The 18,044-nt window shown below is 37.8% G+C and overlaps 2 protein-coding genes across 2 annotated transcripts in view; both read left to right on the top strand.

Moving 5' to 3' along the window:
• The window catches only part of ttn.1 (titin, tandem duplicate 1), a 166,335-nt gene extending 162,638 nt beyond the window's left edge, over window positions 1-3,697 (top strand). The window contains 5 exon segments of the mRNA XM_036544927.1: window positions 88-244; window positions 391-923; window positions 1,252-1,405; window positions 1,922-2,212; window positions 2,354-3,697. Of these exon segments, the coding sequence (XP_036400820.1) occupies window positions 88-244; window positions 391-923; window positions 1,252-1,405; window positions 1,922-2,212; window positions 2,354-2,652 (1,434 nt within the window). The 3' untranslated portion in view covers window positions 2,653-3,697.
• A 10,722-nt stretch (window positions 3,698-14,419) lies between these two features.
• fkbp7 (FKBP prolyl isomerase 7) lies at window positions 14,420-17,988 on the top strand. The gene is made up of 4 exons (XM_036545895.1): window positions 14,420-14,662; window positions 14,930-15,081; window positions 17,377-17,507; window positions 17,767-17,988. The coding sequence occupies exons 1-4, from the start codon at window positions 14,460-14,462 to the stop codon at window positions 17,926-17,928; spliced, it is 648 nt and encodes a 215-aa protein (XP_036401788.1). The 5' UTR covers window positions 14,420-14,459; the 3' UTR covers window positions 17,929-17,988.
• Window positions 17,989-18,044: the final 56 nt, after the last annotated feature.

The following is an 18,044-nucleotide window of genomic DNA, read 5'->3' on the forward strand; positions in this document are numbered from 1 at the left end:
GTATATAGTCACTGAAATGCTTTAAATGAATGTACTGGATTCAGTAAGTATAGGAAGATAAATGTATTTTGTTTTATTCATTCCTAGGTCCTTTCTCAAGGTGGAAAATATGAAATCTTTCAAGAGCATGGTTTAGCACATCTGGAAATCTACGAATCAGAGGTGTCCGATAGTGGAGTTTACACATGTACTGCTACCAATTCTGCAGGATCCTCCTCTACAAGTTGTCTTGTTACTGTTCAAGGTATGTTAAATGCACAGGTTCAGGGGGTTGTCATTAAATTAAGCTAATATGGTGAACAAAGGGGTTAAAAAATATTTCCAACATTTTGTTCTCAATTCTCCTTCTTCATTCATATGTTGTAATTTGTATTTTCCTATTTTTTTCAGCATCTACCAGAATTACGTCACTTCAAGGAACTACTCAGATGGAGGCTGTCTCAGCTTCCCATACAAAAACAGAGATCACAGAACAAATTGTAAAAAAGGAAATTCTTTATGAGGAAGTTCAATCGTATGCAGAGTTAAAGGCGTCTCATACCCAAATGACTGTAACAGAGGGTCAGTCCCTTACACTAAAAGCCAGTATTCCTGAAGCATCTCAAGTGAGATGGATCTTGAATGGAGCAGAACTGGCTAACTCAGCACAATACACATATGGTATGTCTGGGAATGACCACACATTGACTATCAGTAAGGTCAGTCAACATGAGGCAGGAATCATCACATGTGAAGCAAAAACTGAACATGGAATTGTAAAGTGCCAGTTTGATACCACAATCACAGCCAAACATTCAGATGCACCATCATTCCTTGTGCAACCAAAGTCCCAAATTGTCCATGAAGGTGAAAAGGTCACCTTCACAAGTGAAATTACAGGAGAACCATCACCAGAAATTGAATGGCTGAAGGACAATGTTGTGGTAAGTTGTATGAATTTTAAATCCTACAAGTCAAAAAATAAATGGCCATCCTAGTGTTCTGTCTACTGCTGATGCGTGTGAATAGGGAGCCTGATAAGTAAATTTACAAGAAAAAGTCCATAACAAAGTACACAGCTCCAGCACAGGGGGCTAGAAGCTGCTTAAAGAGCAGCAGCAAAGGTAAAACTATGGCCCTTCTAGTGTGTCCAGCATTTTACTTAGCAAGTTAAAAGACAAGCTAACAAGGGAAATAAAAAATTTCACCCATGGTACATAGCACTAACACAAACAGAACTAAATACTTCACAACCTTTTTTCCTTTTTTTAGGTGTCAACAACATCCAACATGACATTGAGCTGTTCAGGAAATGTCTACACCCTGGTGATTCACAGAGCTTCTGTTGAAGACAGTGGGAAGTACACTATTAAAGCAAGGAATGCCTATGGACAGTGCTCAGCTACATCATCTTTGAATGTTCTCGGTAAGGTTTAATCACACTATTTCCTTTCGCATTGCTTTACAGTATTGTATTTTTAAATACAATATATTTCCAAGTTTCAAATATTTCTCAATATGAAACTTGTGCTTGCAACTGAAAATAACTAGCCACATATGCTCCATGCAAGAATTAATATTAAACACATTAATATTCAGTGTAATTTACTGAATATTGCTACTGTGAATTGCTATGCTAGTATACATCCTGTAACTATAAAGAAAACCTTTTATTATGAATACAGTTGTCTTTAAATGCAGCTACATTCACTTTGCATGACTCAGATGTGGAATACAGGCACAAAATATAACATGGAAAGATTTCTAGCTCTATTATGCTCTAATAGCTCTATTTTGAATTTTGAGAATTTTGAGTAGAAACATTTCAAATCTTTTCATTTTATATGCTATGCCTATATTCTGTTAAGGAGCTAGATGGATCGGTTTTCCATCTAAAATTTCAGGCCTGTCACGTTTCTTTTTGTCTGCTATGTTCACACAGCCCTGGTTGAAGAACCTGCCAAAGTCATAGTTATGGACAAAAGTGCTGCTGCTGCCAGCATGCACGAACATTTTTCTGCCAGCGCAATACACATGGCTTCAGCAGTGCAGGAAGCCTCCTTCAGCAGCTCCAGCATGGCTGAAGTTAAATTTGCAAGCATGTCCGCAACTAGCATGTCCACCATGACATCTGAATCAATGCTAGCCATGAGCTCCAGCAGTATGATGGAAATGTCAAGTCACTCACAAATAGAGGGGTCCTCTATGAGAGCCATTACACAGCATCTTAAAGGTGAGACTGAGCAGCTCTTCAGTCTACAATAATCTTTTCTTATTATCCTCTTATTATTTTCCATTCTCTTCAGTAAGTTCTATGAACATCTCTACATTGAAGGTCATACCTTTTTTATTTTTATTATTTTACTTTCAAAAGGCACACCACCAAAAATTGAAGCTCTCCCTGAAGACATCAGCATTGAGAAAGGAAAGGTGCTGACAGTGGCCTGTGCTTTCTCTGGAGACCCTTTGCCAGAGATAGTGTGGTCCCGCTCAGGAAGGACACTGCCTACTGAGGAGGAAAGCGACAGGTTCCACATTGAGACCACTGATGACCTCACAACCCTTATCATCACCAGTGTGAAAGAAAATGATGCAGGAGCCTACACCCTCAAACTGTCCAATGAGCTTGGATCCGACACGGCAACAGTCAACATCAGCATTCGATCAATATAGAAAATAATTTCTACCCCTCCCCTTTCCCTCCTTCAGTGCCATTTTATTATTAAATGAGCAAAAATACTCTTTACTTGATAAAGACATGGATTTATGTTCTTGTAAATATGAACTATTTTTATACCAAAATTGACGTTAATTTATGCCAAACTAGACTAAAGTCTAAAGCTATGAAAATGTGCCATATTGGATAATTTAACTAGGATTTTTCTCTGACATGTACATAATGTATATAGCCGAATTTACCGGTTATGGAAACTGTATGCATTGTTATTTAAGACAATATTAACTGAAACAAATGGAATTAAATGTTTAACAGGAGAAAGTTTCACATGAAACGAATACCCTGAAAAACCTGAAACAAAACTATGTGCCTCAACAATAAGTTGAAGTCTTAAGATTGCCTCAACAGGTAGAGAGGCTCCCTGTTGACGTTTTACTAAATCCGAGAGACAATGTTATGCACAGTGTGTCTGTGTAATAATATTACCGTACTCATATGAATTGTAACATGACCATAAGGCCTTGAGTGCAGTTTGCATTTACCCTCATGTAAGCTGCACAACTAGGCCTTGTGTTCAGACTGACTATGTCATACCACCATTTTAATGACATGCACAAAGTGCGAGCGGCCTGCACTTTGTGCACCAAATAATATAATGTGCACTGCTTCTGGCAAGGGACTGCTTGAATTGGCTTTGAAAATGTAACATCACCTGGCCATTATTCTCTGAAGTCAGTCAAGTACTCCTTTGCAGAAGCAGTGCCACCTCTTGGAGGATTGTTAGGTTATATTTTGTGTGTGTGTGTGCGTGTGTGTTTGTGTGTGTTAGCTTTAGAATTTCACTTTGTCAGTAGTCAGGGCAATTTTCAAGCAAGTGTACCACAGTGACAACACCTGCTGTGCTAAATGGAAACAAATGCATTAATTATATGCCCTGCACTTTGATTAAACATAATTTATTAATGTAGCAATACCTATATATTCAACCTCCTTGAGTTTTATGAATTATTGACTTAATAAAGCATGATTTCAGCACCTTGATATGTTTCAGAAACTCCTTCTTGACTGATTAACATTCTTGATTTTGTCAAATGTAGAAAATACACAGCTGGAACTATCAGCACACAAATGTTCAAAAAGTATATTTCAAAAGTAGCAAGAAATATAATGTTTATAATATGTTTGCATGAATACACTTAATGACAGTGATGAAGTTACACCATTACTCAAACAATCAAACCATCACTTCCCTCAATACAATGTCTCTTTCTAGAAATAGGGGGCCAAGCACCAAGAAAGATGTGAAACCATTCTTTTTTTATTAGTATGAAGGTTATTAGATGTGTGTGACCCTGACAATTTATCAGATATATGACTGAGCTACAATTAATCCAATCGAAATTAACCCAATTTTCAAAATACATTTGAAATACACTAGCTTTGTATGCTTTATAGGGTTGAATTTTCCATACCTAGTTCTCACATCAGCCTTCAACTACCTTAAAATAGAATATTACTAAAAATAACATCTCATAAATCATCTATCTGATTCACAAAAACATTATTATATATAGACCCTCAGACTTAAGAGTAATATGCATTAAAATTTTGAAAAAGCACTTCAGAGCTGTGACAATGCCCAACTTAGAAATCTTACCTGAAAGCTGCATTTAGGACATCTGTAATTACTCCTGCAAGAAAGTGTTCTTTCCTTCCCAAATGAAGCAGGCTCACAGCCTCTGTTCTTCTGCCTCAGTCATCTGCTGGCTACCTAGGAGATGGGGTGCAAAAATGCTCAGGCTAAAAATGTATTGCGACTACTTTAATTCTTACTCTTACATTTAGGACAAATACTGCCACAGCTCTCTTAATTTTTTGACTTCAGTCCAACTTTGCCAAATGGAATCTGGTACACACACATCATGGGCCACATCCAAATAACATTCAACATTCAATTCAGCAAATCTGGCATGTAGACATTGTTTTCCATATATAAACACTTCCACATGTGACTGCGACCTAAATGAAAACATAACAGTACATCGACCATACGGCATTAAGCTAAAAAACAATGCTGAAATTTCTAATTATATACACTATTATTGTAAATATATTTTAATTTCAGAGGGTCCTTGGCCCCTATAAATGGCAGCTTTCAGATTCATCCTTGGCCTGTTTTTTTGTATCAAATCTAAAATAATGAAAACTCTATTTATGTGGCTCTGCCTACATCCAACTATGAATGCCTGAGCTGCACTATCATTAGTGAGATGAGTAGGTCCCACTCTGCAAGCTTGCACTTCTCAGATCCAGCATAGCTCTCAGAGTACAGGCCATTACACAAGCTGCAGTACTGAGAAGAGTGCAGAAGTGAATCAAGGTATGTTATCAGTGCTTGTTTATGAAAAGCCTTTTGTTTAATTTATGCAGTGTTATGGCAGTACATTTGCATGAATAGCTACTAAAATAAATTGTCTGGTACTGAAACAAATTGTGCTTGTATAAAGAAATTATTCAAATTTCAAATAAGTCAAATTTGGCTGGACTATTCTATTCCTATTTTCATAAAGTCATATTTCTGTGACATTTCATTCCAGAAAGGTCTGTAAATAACATGCAGGCAGAACTGATTCCTTTTGTACTTCTACTTGTCAATGGGTATGCAGTGATACTCAGAGACCAAGTTTCTACTTCACCATTCTTTATATCAGGTATGTCACTTCTTACAGTTCATTAAAGATCACATACAACAAAAATAAAATAAATACATGGAAACTTAGTAAAATAAGGATGCATAAATGGTTAGCATGAAATCATTTTTAAATAATATCTGCCTGTTTTGACTATAACACTACAGAACAGTACAATATAAAATATATTTCCAACTGCTAGCACAGAAACACAAAGAAACTTTAAGCACGATTACATTTATATTTGTCATCAGCATTGTTAAAAATGTAGTCAAAGACAGACCTAGTTTGTTTAATCACTGAAATTGAAATCACTGAAGTACCGCAGTCTGAGAACCAGCCAGTACGATCCATAAAACGTCTCAGATTTGGCAGAAGTTACTGGCTTCAGCCTCTTGGAAAACAGTGGATTGCATTTAGATTATTAAGGGGCATGGTGATATCAGTATACTACACTTAACTGCAAGAAAAATGGCAAAAACCTTTGTTTCTAAGTCTACCCATGAACAGCTTTTTACATATTTCAACAGAAGTATTCTGAAGGGGTCTTCCATTGCATAATACAGTTCAACAAAGTCAATTCTTGTAAGCTGTCAAGGATGGCATTAGTGTTTTAGTACAGCTGTGCAGCAATCTATGCAGCTAACAGTCTAACTCTATTGAATAGACTTTTATTAATCACCATCTGAATGTGTCTGCAAATGTTTAAATGTAAATGTAAAGTTCATGCTCTACCCTGACACACTGCTGAGTGCAGAGCGGAGCACAGGCATGCGTGAAAGGATTGTGCAGTTGGGGTCACTGCTTACAGTAATTGCAATAGGTAGCTTAATCAAAGCTGGAGGTAGTTAAGCAACAGGATTGTAGTTGTTAAACATCTCATAATAACTTAAGTATTTAATGAACTATTCAGATTGTTCGATTAGGATAAAGTAGTTATACGGTGTATTGTTTACACACAGGTGCAGCATTATATAGTACAGCATACCCTGACATTTCTTCAAAAAATGATTGTGCATAAAAAGGTGTCTCAGTACTTTTTTGCTTTACAGGTTTAGCGAACACCTGTGAATACTGCAGCTGTAACATACCCATCACTCCTCCTCCTCCTCCCCCACCACCTTTTCCTCCACTAACTGTGAAAAAGATATTTACGGTAATCAATTTTGCAACACTGTACAGATGTAGACGTTTTACTGCAAGTACTTTTTAAAGTTGATTTGTTTTGCAAATTGACTTTTCGTGCTGAAACAGTATTTTCGGTGACCTTAATCACTACACTCTCATTATGAAATGCTCATATTTTTAACTGAATTTCACTCAGCAGACAAGTTGTTTCCAATGTAACATATGTAAGTTGCTCTGGATAAGAGCGTCTGCTAAATACCAATAATGTAATGTAATGGAATGCAGTGACAAGTCATAATATGAAGGTTTAAAATAATTTACTATTCCATTGAAACCATTTACTGAAGTTTTTCCCCACAGAAAAGGTCAGAAGTTTATTCAACCATACATCAAATTATTTAGCAGTAAAAGTGATAAACCTGTGTCTCAGCTACAGCTTAAGAAAGTATTTTTTAAGAAAGTATTTTTGAAGAATGCCCATGTAAAAGACATTCTTTCTGTCGGTACAACTACAGACTGATTTAATAACTGAAGAGGCCACACCATCAAAAGGAGAAAAGGTACTACTTGAGTGATTTGATTCTTTTCTTGCTGTCTACCCATATGACTTCAATAAAATGTAGTGTAATGGACTTAATTTTGTGTCTTTCAAAAGGGATGCAGAGGCGAAAAAGGAATGAAGGTAGGTATGTGATTAAAAAGACCCAATTAATGTAACACAGTAATCACAGAAAAAAATTCAATTATGCCTGCCTCAGTTACAGTGAGCCTATTGTCTCGCAGGGGTCCCCAGGTGCAATGGGACCAGAGGGAATCCCAGGGGAAAGGGGTATTATGGGATCTCCAGGAGAGAAGGTTATTATGATGAAACTTCAAGATCTTCATAGTCATGATCAGGCTCAAGCTATAGCTAACAATTATTTTTTTTTCCACCACTTACTTGAGCATATAATTATCAATGTCACCTTCCATAGAAGTATGATGGAGTTGTGCTATTTATACATATAAATATTTCTAATTTTGTATGAAATGGTCTTCAATAATTCAATAACTATGCTTCACAATATTGTTCAAGAAAATTACATAATCTCTACTGAGCTATCTCTTAACAAATAAGCAAATCACTGCATGTAATTTGATTATTATATGCAGTATGTTTAGCATTTAGTAGTTATTTTTCTTTTAACCTCTAGGGTGAAAGGGGGGAGATGGGCTGGGTTGGTTTTTCTGGAGAGGCTGGCTTGCCAGGACTACATAAAGTGAGTAAAACAAACACAATTCTTTCAGTTTCAAAGCTTTAAAATGCCTCTCATTCAATGCTTCTGTTTTTATACAGGGCCGCCAAGGACGAAATGGAACAAAAGTAAGAGGCATATAAATTCGAATCATTTTATGAAATGTAAAACTAAACTGCATGTTTACTATAACATGTAATTAACAGGGAGAAAAAGGAAAAAAAGGTGACCCAGGGCCTCAAGGTGATAAAGTAAGTGCATTTTGACTTCAACTTAATGCACTCACAATCAACTAATTCGCAACTCGGAATTGAGAAATCTCTGAAATATTAATGTTTTTGTGTTTCTAGGCGTCTGCTGGCTACGTTGGCCCTATTGGCCAGAAGGTGAATTACATGCATCTCCACAGCTATCATCTCTTGTTTTACATTCCCTCAGCTGTTCATTTTTGTGTTCTGTGCTACATCATTCTTTCACATAATACTGATACATTTTAGGGGGACCCAGGACTGAAAGGTTACCAAGGTTTACAAGGTCTAGAAGGACCAAGAGGAATACCAGGGAAAAGAGGAAATGTGGTAAAGTTCTCTATTCTTTTTTTTTTTTTACATAAGCTGAAAAATAGATGGGATCTTTGCATAGTGATTTTCAAGCACTACCTTAACTCCAACTGAATCTGAAAAGGGAAAACAATTTGAAATACTTTTGAAAGTTTTGTGCACTGTGGTTCCACCAAATAAAGGCTCTTTGAAGTGACCATGCAAGCAATTTCCTTTGGAAGAAAACATATAAAACAAATTGATACCACCCATCAAAAAAATCTGAAACAACCATATAAAATGGCAACAGCGGTATTACTGTAATGCAGGGTGCTTTTCATGAGAGTTACATCGTTACAACCATTTAAATTAAAACCAAATCCCCATGAAGAAACATTTAAATATATAATATTGAATTTATGGAATGGTGCTTATGTGCAATGAGCTGCATTAAAGCTGTCCATGCTTTGTCTCTAATTCTCTTCTAATTCTTTTATTTTATATTCCATCTACATAATGGAGGGAGTAAAAGGAAATCGTGGACGACCTGGGCCATTGGGACACACTGGATCCATTGGACAGCAAGGCCATACTGGGGTGCCTGGACTCCCAGGGAAAGGTGCTGTCAATTCTCTGTATCATGACATGACATTTAACAATTAACACAAATGTTATACACAATTAACATGGAGAAAGGATGTCAAAAACACATCGTTGGATTTGTGTTTTGGCTTAGATAACCAAGATAATATTAACAAGGCACTAAACCTTAATAGAGTCCTAAGACTCTAGCCCTTCAAGTAAACACAATGCTCAAATGTTTGTAGTGCTTCACTCTATCAAAACAATGTACAGCCAGCATTTATCAGACGCTCTTATCCAGACTGACTTACAAAACTGATTTGGATAGTCATTTATCTAGGCAGTTCAAAATTATTAAATAGGCGATGTGACCTGCACTTACAGGAATTCTTCAATCACAATTCCAAATTGATCAGTCTTTTTCTGTTTAACTTAAATATCAGTTCTGCAAAAACATTCCCTCCTATTTTGAAACAATGTGACCAGCAAAACTTTACGACATACTTCAGTTAAAATTCAGAATTCATTACATTTACCAGGCCTATATTCAAGTTTACTAAATATTGAATATTCAGCAAGGTATTACTTTAAGCTGCAAACAACATTGTTGAGGTAGTCAAATTACTGTATCAGTCCATTGCTGATCAAATACTATTTTTTATTTTATTTTAGTGCACGTTTTACAAGGGCCAAAAGGGGAAAAGGGCTCCACTGGACCTTCAGTGAAGTGTAATTGTAGCTGGGCAAATTCATTTGAACCTGCACCAAAGAAAGATTATTCTGAAGTCCCATCAGTAAGTTCTGCGCGATAATGCCTTTCCCCATTTAAAGTGCATCATTCAATTAAGGCACAAAGCAAAAAGAAGCTGTTTCCTCCAATGAAGGGACAAATGATCAACATCTAAACATGTTCACTGTAATTACAGGATACGGTCCTTTCACTCATATCACTAAATATCTTCTTACCATTACATATGTTTTTATTATATGTATATGTATAGGCATCAGCTTGGTACAGATTCCTATGATTTTAGACTGTAAAACTACCTCATTGCAATGTAGTTTTCTGGCAGTACACCCTCTCTGATTTTATCATTTTCTTGTGAGTAGATCTATATTGTGGACAGTGAGAAGGAGATGTCTCAGTTTAAATCTGAGAATACCATGGTCTTACGAAGGGATACTCGTACCCTGTATGTTTACACTGATTCTGGGTGGACACCAGTACAGGTGAGCAATATTTACTTTCAGTTGTACCCACAATTGTGCTACCCACCAGACTGTCGCAGACTGTAGGAAAGTTAATCCTTCTGTCATTGTATTTCATAGGTCCCCCCAACTGCCTAGAAGAACTGGATCTCCTCTACCCATCTATTTCACTAAGCTACGACGTTGCTGGGAAATTTCAGATCCAACACACTGAGCAACCCCACCGCCTCGCTGAACTTGAATTAAACCTGTCCAGACACATGTAGTATCCTATGTGGATACACTGTATTCACTGTGCAAATGAATGAAACTCCATAACAGTTAACTAAGGGCACACAATAACAAAATACAGCTGTAACATAACATAAAAATCATGACCTATTAACCTGTGTATTTTTTCACATTCAAAATATAAAACATCAGTATATCAGATATTAATGGAAAAAAGGAGGAAGCCACATTGACTTCGGGTGAAAAACTGAAAATAAGAAAATGTCAGTCTTTGTGATATGATTTATCTTTCATAACACATGAACCATAAATGAACTAAATGAAAAATAATTGCAATGCTCATGCCAATGTTATCATGAAAAAGCTTTTCATTCTTTGGTAGTAAAACCTCATCCATACAAAAACACCCTTTTCACTTATTTTAATATATGGTTATATAACTTCAGCCTTTCAATACATATTTTCTCCTGCAAAAACTGTAAATTCTAACTCCATTAAAGAGGATGAAATTCATTCCACCAAGTGTCTTCTTCTTTACAGTTGTTTTATACACTAGGATTTTGACCTTTGCCTTTGGGCTAATTCAAACTGCGTAATCCTGCAAAAATATTGTCTACACACGGCAACTGCAGCCAGAGGAATCATTTTCAAACTTGGATAAATACAATTCTTCCGATCTCATACACTGCAAATTTGTGTTTCACATTTAGTATGTAATCATACTGTATGTATCTTGTGTGTGTCATAAATATTTAACCTCTCCATGTTGATTTCCTTTGAAATATGTGGTGTGAAAGTAAAAATTTCTGCTGCTATTCTTTGAATGTACAAATTTAGGATATAGGGGCAATATAGACAAATGCGTAAAGTATTAATACAAAAATCTCTTGTAAATAGGGCTCTCAGTTCTTTCGACACATCATCCATAGGAATTTAAATCTGTATTTTAATTATCTTCCATGTTTTGCTGTAGGACACTCAGCATCAGTAGTGTGAAAACAATTGACACAAGTCACCTGACTAACTATATAATTAGTGGCTAATTGTGACATTCTAAAATCATTTGACCTACAGGCAGGAGGAAAGGAAAGGAGCCACAAAAGAAACGTCAAGAAAGTCCACAAGACAGCATATGCTGTGAAATATTCACTGTAGAGCATACTAATTTAGCGGAATTGTCTAGGGTTTGTAAAATATATCTGTATCGTGCTGTCTTTCTGCTGATACATTTTTAACACTTATAATCATTAAAGTAACAAAACAATGAATTTCTTATGTATAAAAATTATGATGGACAAAATGTTGTATGATGGAAAATTTTCTACCCTGTGTATCATTGGGGAGGAAGTTTCTTGCTTCCGTGCTTCCCAAATTGCATGGTCTATGGATTTAAGAACAGCAATGCATACCCATCTCAGCTAACTGAACAACTGTTCAATTAACTACACAATTCTTATACTAAGTACAATGTGAATATACAAGTTTTCAGGTGCAATGAAACCAGTGGCTCTCTCTAGGCTGTAAATTTGCTATGAAACCTAACCATTTAATGACTTCAGCAGTAAAAATTTGCTTGTGGGTTATTTGGGAGGCGTTGAAGCAAAACAAGGACACAGCATGAACTCCCAACTGACAAGTGACCTGCTCCCACTACCAGGAAGCCAGAAGGTATTAACCAATAGCAAGAGAAAGAAAGCAAGTTGTGAGGTAGCCCTTGCACTCACCAGCTCCCTCCTGTAGTAGATGCCATGTGCCTGGGAGAAGGAAGACACCGATACTGATTGGTGCAATGAAGTCAGCTCCCCCCCCTTCTCACAGGCTGCTTGGCACATCACAGTGCATGTGTTAACTGACGTGCTACTGTCCTGTGCTTGTTCGTGACAGGATTTCTGCTCACCTGCAGTTGTCCAAAGATGATGGTTTGGCAATCCATTAGGCAGCATTAGACAGTCGACCTGGAGAAGAAAACATCAATTTTGCAGAGCTAGGGAAATTCCCTTGCATTTTTGGATAGGATCTCTGTGTGGGCAGGTGTGCGAGCTGGGAGAATTTTTGTATTATGGGCAATGCTTTAGTTTTTAGTATAAGTCTAAATAAGAACGTGACATCACTCGTCAGACACTCGGTTGAGCATTATTCCAAACACTTGCCATTTGTGCAGATTTGTTACGTATACATTCACTTCACGATGTTGTGGCTAACGTTTGTAATACGTGACACTCTGTCCTATGAGCTTCTTTGTAATAGGTTGTGTCTTAACTTAGACTTATTTTTGTGATTAGGGTTACATGAGATTTTGACATTCTAGAATAGTCAAGACAGGACTTGCGCTCCTGTCCGTTACAGGAGTACTAGTTACAGGCATTATAATTATCAAGGGAAACGCTGGCTTGATATTCACAGCACGAAAAATTAATTTACGGCGGTAACAAGCCATTTTAGCATGCTACTGTTCCAGGATAGGGACACTCTTTGTTTGCTAAGTAGCTAATGTTTGAAAGCTAAGGCTAGTTAAGGTTAGCTATTACCTGTAGACACATTTCCACAGAGAGTTAGCCGTTACCTGTAGACACATTTTCCACAGTGATGCCGAAAACATACTTATCGATATAAGTTAACTAAGGTTGGCTGGCGTATTGGTGTATTTTTCAATGTTATTCACTTTAAAAACACTAAAAGATATCGCTCGCTACCTAGTTATAGCTAGCTAGCCGGCGAGTCATAACGGCGGGAGCAAAGCCACTCTTTGCTATTGTATCTACCAATTCTGTCAGCTACGTAGCCACAAATATTTAATAAATGTGTTAACGTTAACGTTATTTTAATATAAAGTAAGCATTTAGGTACTGAAAACACTACTAACCTGGAATTTAAATAAAGATAACACGGAGAGACGCTCTTAACGTCACTGCCTCTTACCGCTTTTTTTTCACATTTTACCGCCATAGTTACCATAGAGACGCCCCGCGCCACATTTAAGATATGCTCCGGCGGTAACGCATAGTTTACATAATGAGTTTCACAGCAGTTATACATTCACTGCTTACATTTTTTTTTTTTTTTTTTTACATGTTCAGTTTGACCATAATTAATTCAAATGTCACACGTTTGGAGACTTTATGACTATCCAACAGTGCATAGGTGTAAGATTTTTAATGAGCAACTGTTGGACATATGGCACATAATTTATTTCTCCCACCACAATTTTGGAGATCACTTCGCTAACAAGTAATTGTAAATGTTAATCCAGTGTGTGCACCACATTAATAATGGCAGGTCTGATTGCTGACATCGTAAGCATCCTTAAGAAATGTGGAATGTGTCACTTAAGGGCAACTAGCACAGTTACAGTTCTTAATTTTTATGTTTGTTTTTGTAAAACGTGGTTCTGATTATAAGGTAACACCTTTAATTGATCGATGTCATCATCCCATATTTTTTCTTCCCATATATTTTTAATAATTTTTATAAGCTCCAGCTGTTTGATATCTCTGTTACAGTTGCTACTGAATGGGGACCACGTCGCCAATTAACATAAGGGGAGTGGAAAATAAGTTATGAATTAGTCTGTAAAATAAATAATTTCATGCAAATATGGTAGGCTACAATAATGGCAATAATCTGACAGATGTCATGCATGAAGATAGGTCTAACGCCTTAGAACCAATGCAGGGACAGTGAACAAACCAAATCAAGTAGAGCAGCATTTCCTAACTTCCATTGCAAGTGGGAAGTGAACGCATTTATTGTCACATTTTGCCACATAAATCTCTAAGATAAATAAGATAAATTTATTTATGTTGGCTAACGTGTTAAAGTTACGTGCAGTTAGATAACTAATACAGATTATAATAACTAAATTATACAGATTTAGCTGCATATGTTTCGGTATGTATCCTTTGTTTTGTTGATTTCATTGGCTGACTTTCTCCACACAGCACGCTCACAGACAAACGCTGCTGGAAGGAGTTTATCCTACCAATATGGCGACCACTTACCTAGGTATCTCTGATTGGTGCAAAGTTACGGCTCTCGGGGTGCGTCCCAAGGCTGCTCCAGTCTCCGGTTACACAGCGGGCGCTGAAGAGGGGCTGGGCTGTCTGTGGTGCTTCCGCGTCATCCTTGAGTCAAATCCTGCCACGCGTGCACTCGCGGATCATGCTGGAGTTTTAGGTGCACCGCTAATAGAATGGGGGCTGTCGTCTGGTTGTTTCTCTTTTTACAGTTGTGCAATTTCTTTGCAGGCTTTACGGTTGCTGATGAACCAAATGAAGAAGTTAAAATAGAAGTGGTGTTCTTGCCCGAAAAATGCACACAGAAGAGCAAAAAAGGCGATTTAATGAATGCTCATTATGATGGCTACCTTTCAAATGGTACAAAATTCTACTGCAGGTAAGCGCACTTAAACCAGGTGCAGGGACGTGGTATTTGCATGCATCAGCTTTCTGAGTTTGTGTAAAAGATTGTTTTAAAATGCAGCGTTCAACTGGCAAAACATTTAAATTGTTATTCCTGCGCTTGTGTTTCACATCCTGTCTTTTCCCATCTACGGAAGCTAACAAGCGAACTACCTAACGCAACGCACAGTATAGCAAGTAACGGGGGAAAAATAGTCGTATAGTTAAACTGATCAATTTGTATTGACACGTTGTCTTTCAGTCGTTCAGAAAAGGATGGGCACCCCAAGTGGTTTGTATTGGGTGTTGGACAAGTGATCAAAGGCCTTGACATTGGAATGAAAGGCATGTGTCCTGGGGAAAAAAGAAAACTAACAATCCCTCCTTCGTTAGGGTTTGGAAAACAAGGGAAAGGTAGGTAACGGCATAATATAAAGCTTTCGGAAACAAGAAATTGAGAGTTGAAGAGGTACAATGAGCATGTGTACGTTCACTAATCAATGAAAAGGTTCTCCAGTTTTAAGGGCCAATAATGCAATAACTAAGCATGTTTAACTGTCTGTGTCTTTTTTCTCTGCAGTCTCTGGAGACATGGTTCCAGTTCTGGAACTGCACTCTATGCAGCTTTCTCATGGCATGTAAGCATGTTGAATGAGTGTTGTGCTGGCAGCGTGGTGTGGTGATTAAGGGATGGAGTCTGAAACCAGCTTTGAGTCCCAGGTGGAGCCGCTGCTGCCTTATGCTTGCATTTAACCTGTATATGAAATATACACCAATATAAACAGACAATGTTAAAATGTTTATTTTCTAAAAAAGTAGGCCATGCAGGTTGCCTTGGGTATAATATGTGCTATACAATGCTCATATTATATATACTTACGGTGTAAACTGTACCATTAACTGGCAAAGTTTTAGAAGCTAATCCGGCATTTGCTTCATTTGCCCTTGCATGTTCATCTCAAACATCCACCACCCTCCCCCCCCCTTAAACTGTACGAAGTCTCTGCTCATCACTCTTAAGCTTACTGCACCTTTGGGAAAAGTCTTTTTTCTTCTGATGACCATGTTTACACTTTCAGAGTATGGATATGAGTACTAATTATTAATCCTGTAAATAGTGTATTGTAGTTGTATTGTATAAGTAGTGTATATAATATTGAGTTTTTAATTTTTCCTGACTTCTTGCACTGTAATTAGTTGGTCAATGTCTACTACAAGTTTGCATGTGAAACATCAAAAGATTTCCCCCACAATATACTAATATTTTGCACAGCCTTTGGTTGGGCAGGCGAACCACATTCATGGTATACATGACAACGGAGAATGGCAGTTACACAGGGGGGAGAGAGGAAGATACTCTCAAATGTTTCTTATTGGCAAGTGACATTAAAATGTAGCGGTAAATATTGTTCAGTCAGCCAGTGTTTTCGTAATGCTGCACTATATGTTGTCTCATTGTCATTTTTTTTTTGCAAGATTTTCGCAGGCATTGTAAATATATTGCACATAAATATATTCAATTGCATTTACCTATTTTCCCCCACTTTTGCGACTGACAATTCTATGACTCACTGCAACAACCTTTGCACTCAGGTGAGAGAGTAGGACAGAGTGAATGGAATCCTGAAATACATCCACATCTCAGGCCATTTTTTGCCCTACACATAAGTGTGCTGCAGTACAGTGGATGCTCATTGGAGGTGCTACTCCTCTGATGTAGTCCAGCCCACTCACAGGTGCTTGATGAGTTTCAGGGTGCTGAGAGAACAGTGTAAAAATGGACTTTCCCACCCTGATCCCTGGCAAACCAAAGCCAACTTGTTCTGCTGCTGTGGACTCCTAGTCATTTTTTTGGCAGGTGGCATGGCTGGTTTCAAGCCCTGGCCATAGGGAACTTGAGTTCTGCGTTGTGCTCTAGACGAGTGCCTTGCTAACTGAAGCCCAGCAGTGATGATGATGATGATGGTGATGATGGGCTCTGTGGGGGTGGAGTAGTTTCTCCTGAGAACAGGCATGTTGAATTTTTGAAAACCCTTACACTGCTTAAATGTGATTAGTTAGCCTGATGCTGCATTAACATTTAGTCATGTCCCAACCCACTGCTGGGCACAATGCGAAGGACGATGTCAAAATTTAGAGCATATTTACTCACCTCCTGGTCACGTTGATCCAGGACACGTGGTAATTAATAAGAGCCCTGGTTCAGTTACCAGCACGCAACCGCGTAGAGTAATATGACCATGTAAGAGGCACCCCACCCTTGAGACCAGAAACAGCTGTCGCAGGTGTTAATTCAGTCTAACAGATGGAAGTGTCTCTGTCCTGTAGAGACAGAACAGAACCTGGACCTTTTCGTGGTTGCAGCTCCAAGCAGCTTCAGGAAAAATGGCTTCCCTGTGGCTTTTGCATTGCAGTGTGAAGAGGAGCTCTCAAAACATTGCACATTGCCCTGCAGAAGAGTTGCTCAGCAAATCATGTCATCTTTAATTACCATACTCACATTTTAATGTTCACTACCTATATGACTGTGAAATTTGATCTATTTTCTGACCACCTTTTGACCCAAGTGCTGGTTGAGGTTCATTGTTTTTATTTCCTTGTGGGTAACATGAGATTTGTGTCCATTTGAATTTCAGCATAGCATGCACAATAGACATTTTCCATGTTTCTTGCATGTTGTGAAGTTTTTTTTTTTCCTCCCTAATTTAGCGGACTTAGTCCCACCTAATGCCACGCTGACCTTTGAGGTTGAACTGCACCATATCTCTAGAGGTCCACGTAGCATGGAGGCTTTCAGAGAAATGGACTTTGACAACAGCAGAAGCCTGACTAAGGATGAGGTATTCCATTTGTAATCATAATGTAGTGGCAGTGTAGCATAGTGGTAAGGAGCAGGACTTGCTGTTATACCCTTGGTCAAGGTACCCAGAATTGCCCCAGTAAATATCCAGCTGTGTAAGCGGGTAACATGTAAAAAAATTGTAACCTATGTAAGTCACTCTGGATTTGAAGGTTGCTTAAAGTAAAAACAAAAAGGCCTTAAAGGTATTTTAATTTTCATCCACATGCTAATGTCCTTTTTTTTTCATCAACTCTTAGATTAGGAAGTTCCTGGTGATGGAGGACAAGAAAGGTGGAAAAGTACGTGAAGACTCATTTTATGACGCCGTCATTACAGATGTATTCCGCAAGAGTGATCACAATGGGGACGGAGAGATATCTGCGAAAGAGTACAACGTCTATGAACATGATGAGCTCTAGCATCTAGCACTAAGAGCACTGACTCAGCTGGGATGTTATATATGTGATTCAAATAATGCACACAAAGATGTTTTCCTGTGTTTTTGATACTGATATCTTGATGTGATGAGTTCATT

The sequence above is a fragment of the Megalops cyprinoides genome, chromosome 14, assembly GCF_013368585.1.
Source record: "Megalops cyprinoides isolate fMegCyp1 chromosome 14, fMegCyp1.pri, whole genome shotgun sequence".
NCBI lineage: Eukaryota > Metazoa > Chordata > Actinopteri > Elopiformes > Megalopidae > Megalops > Megalops cyprinoides.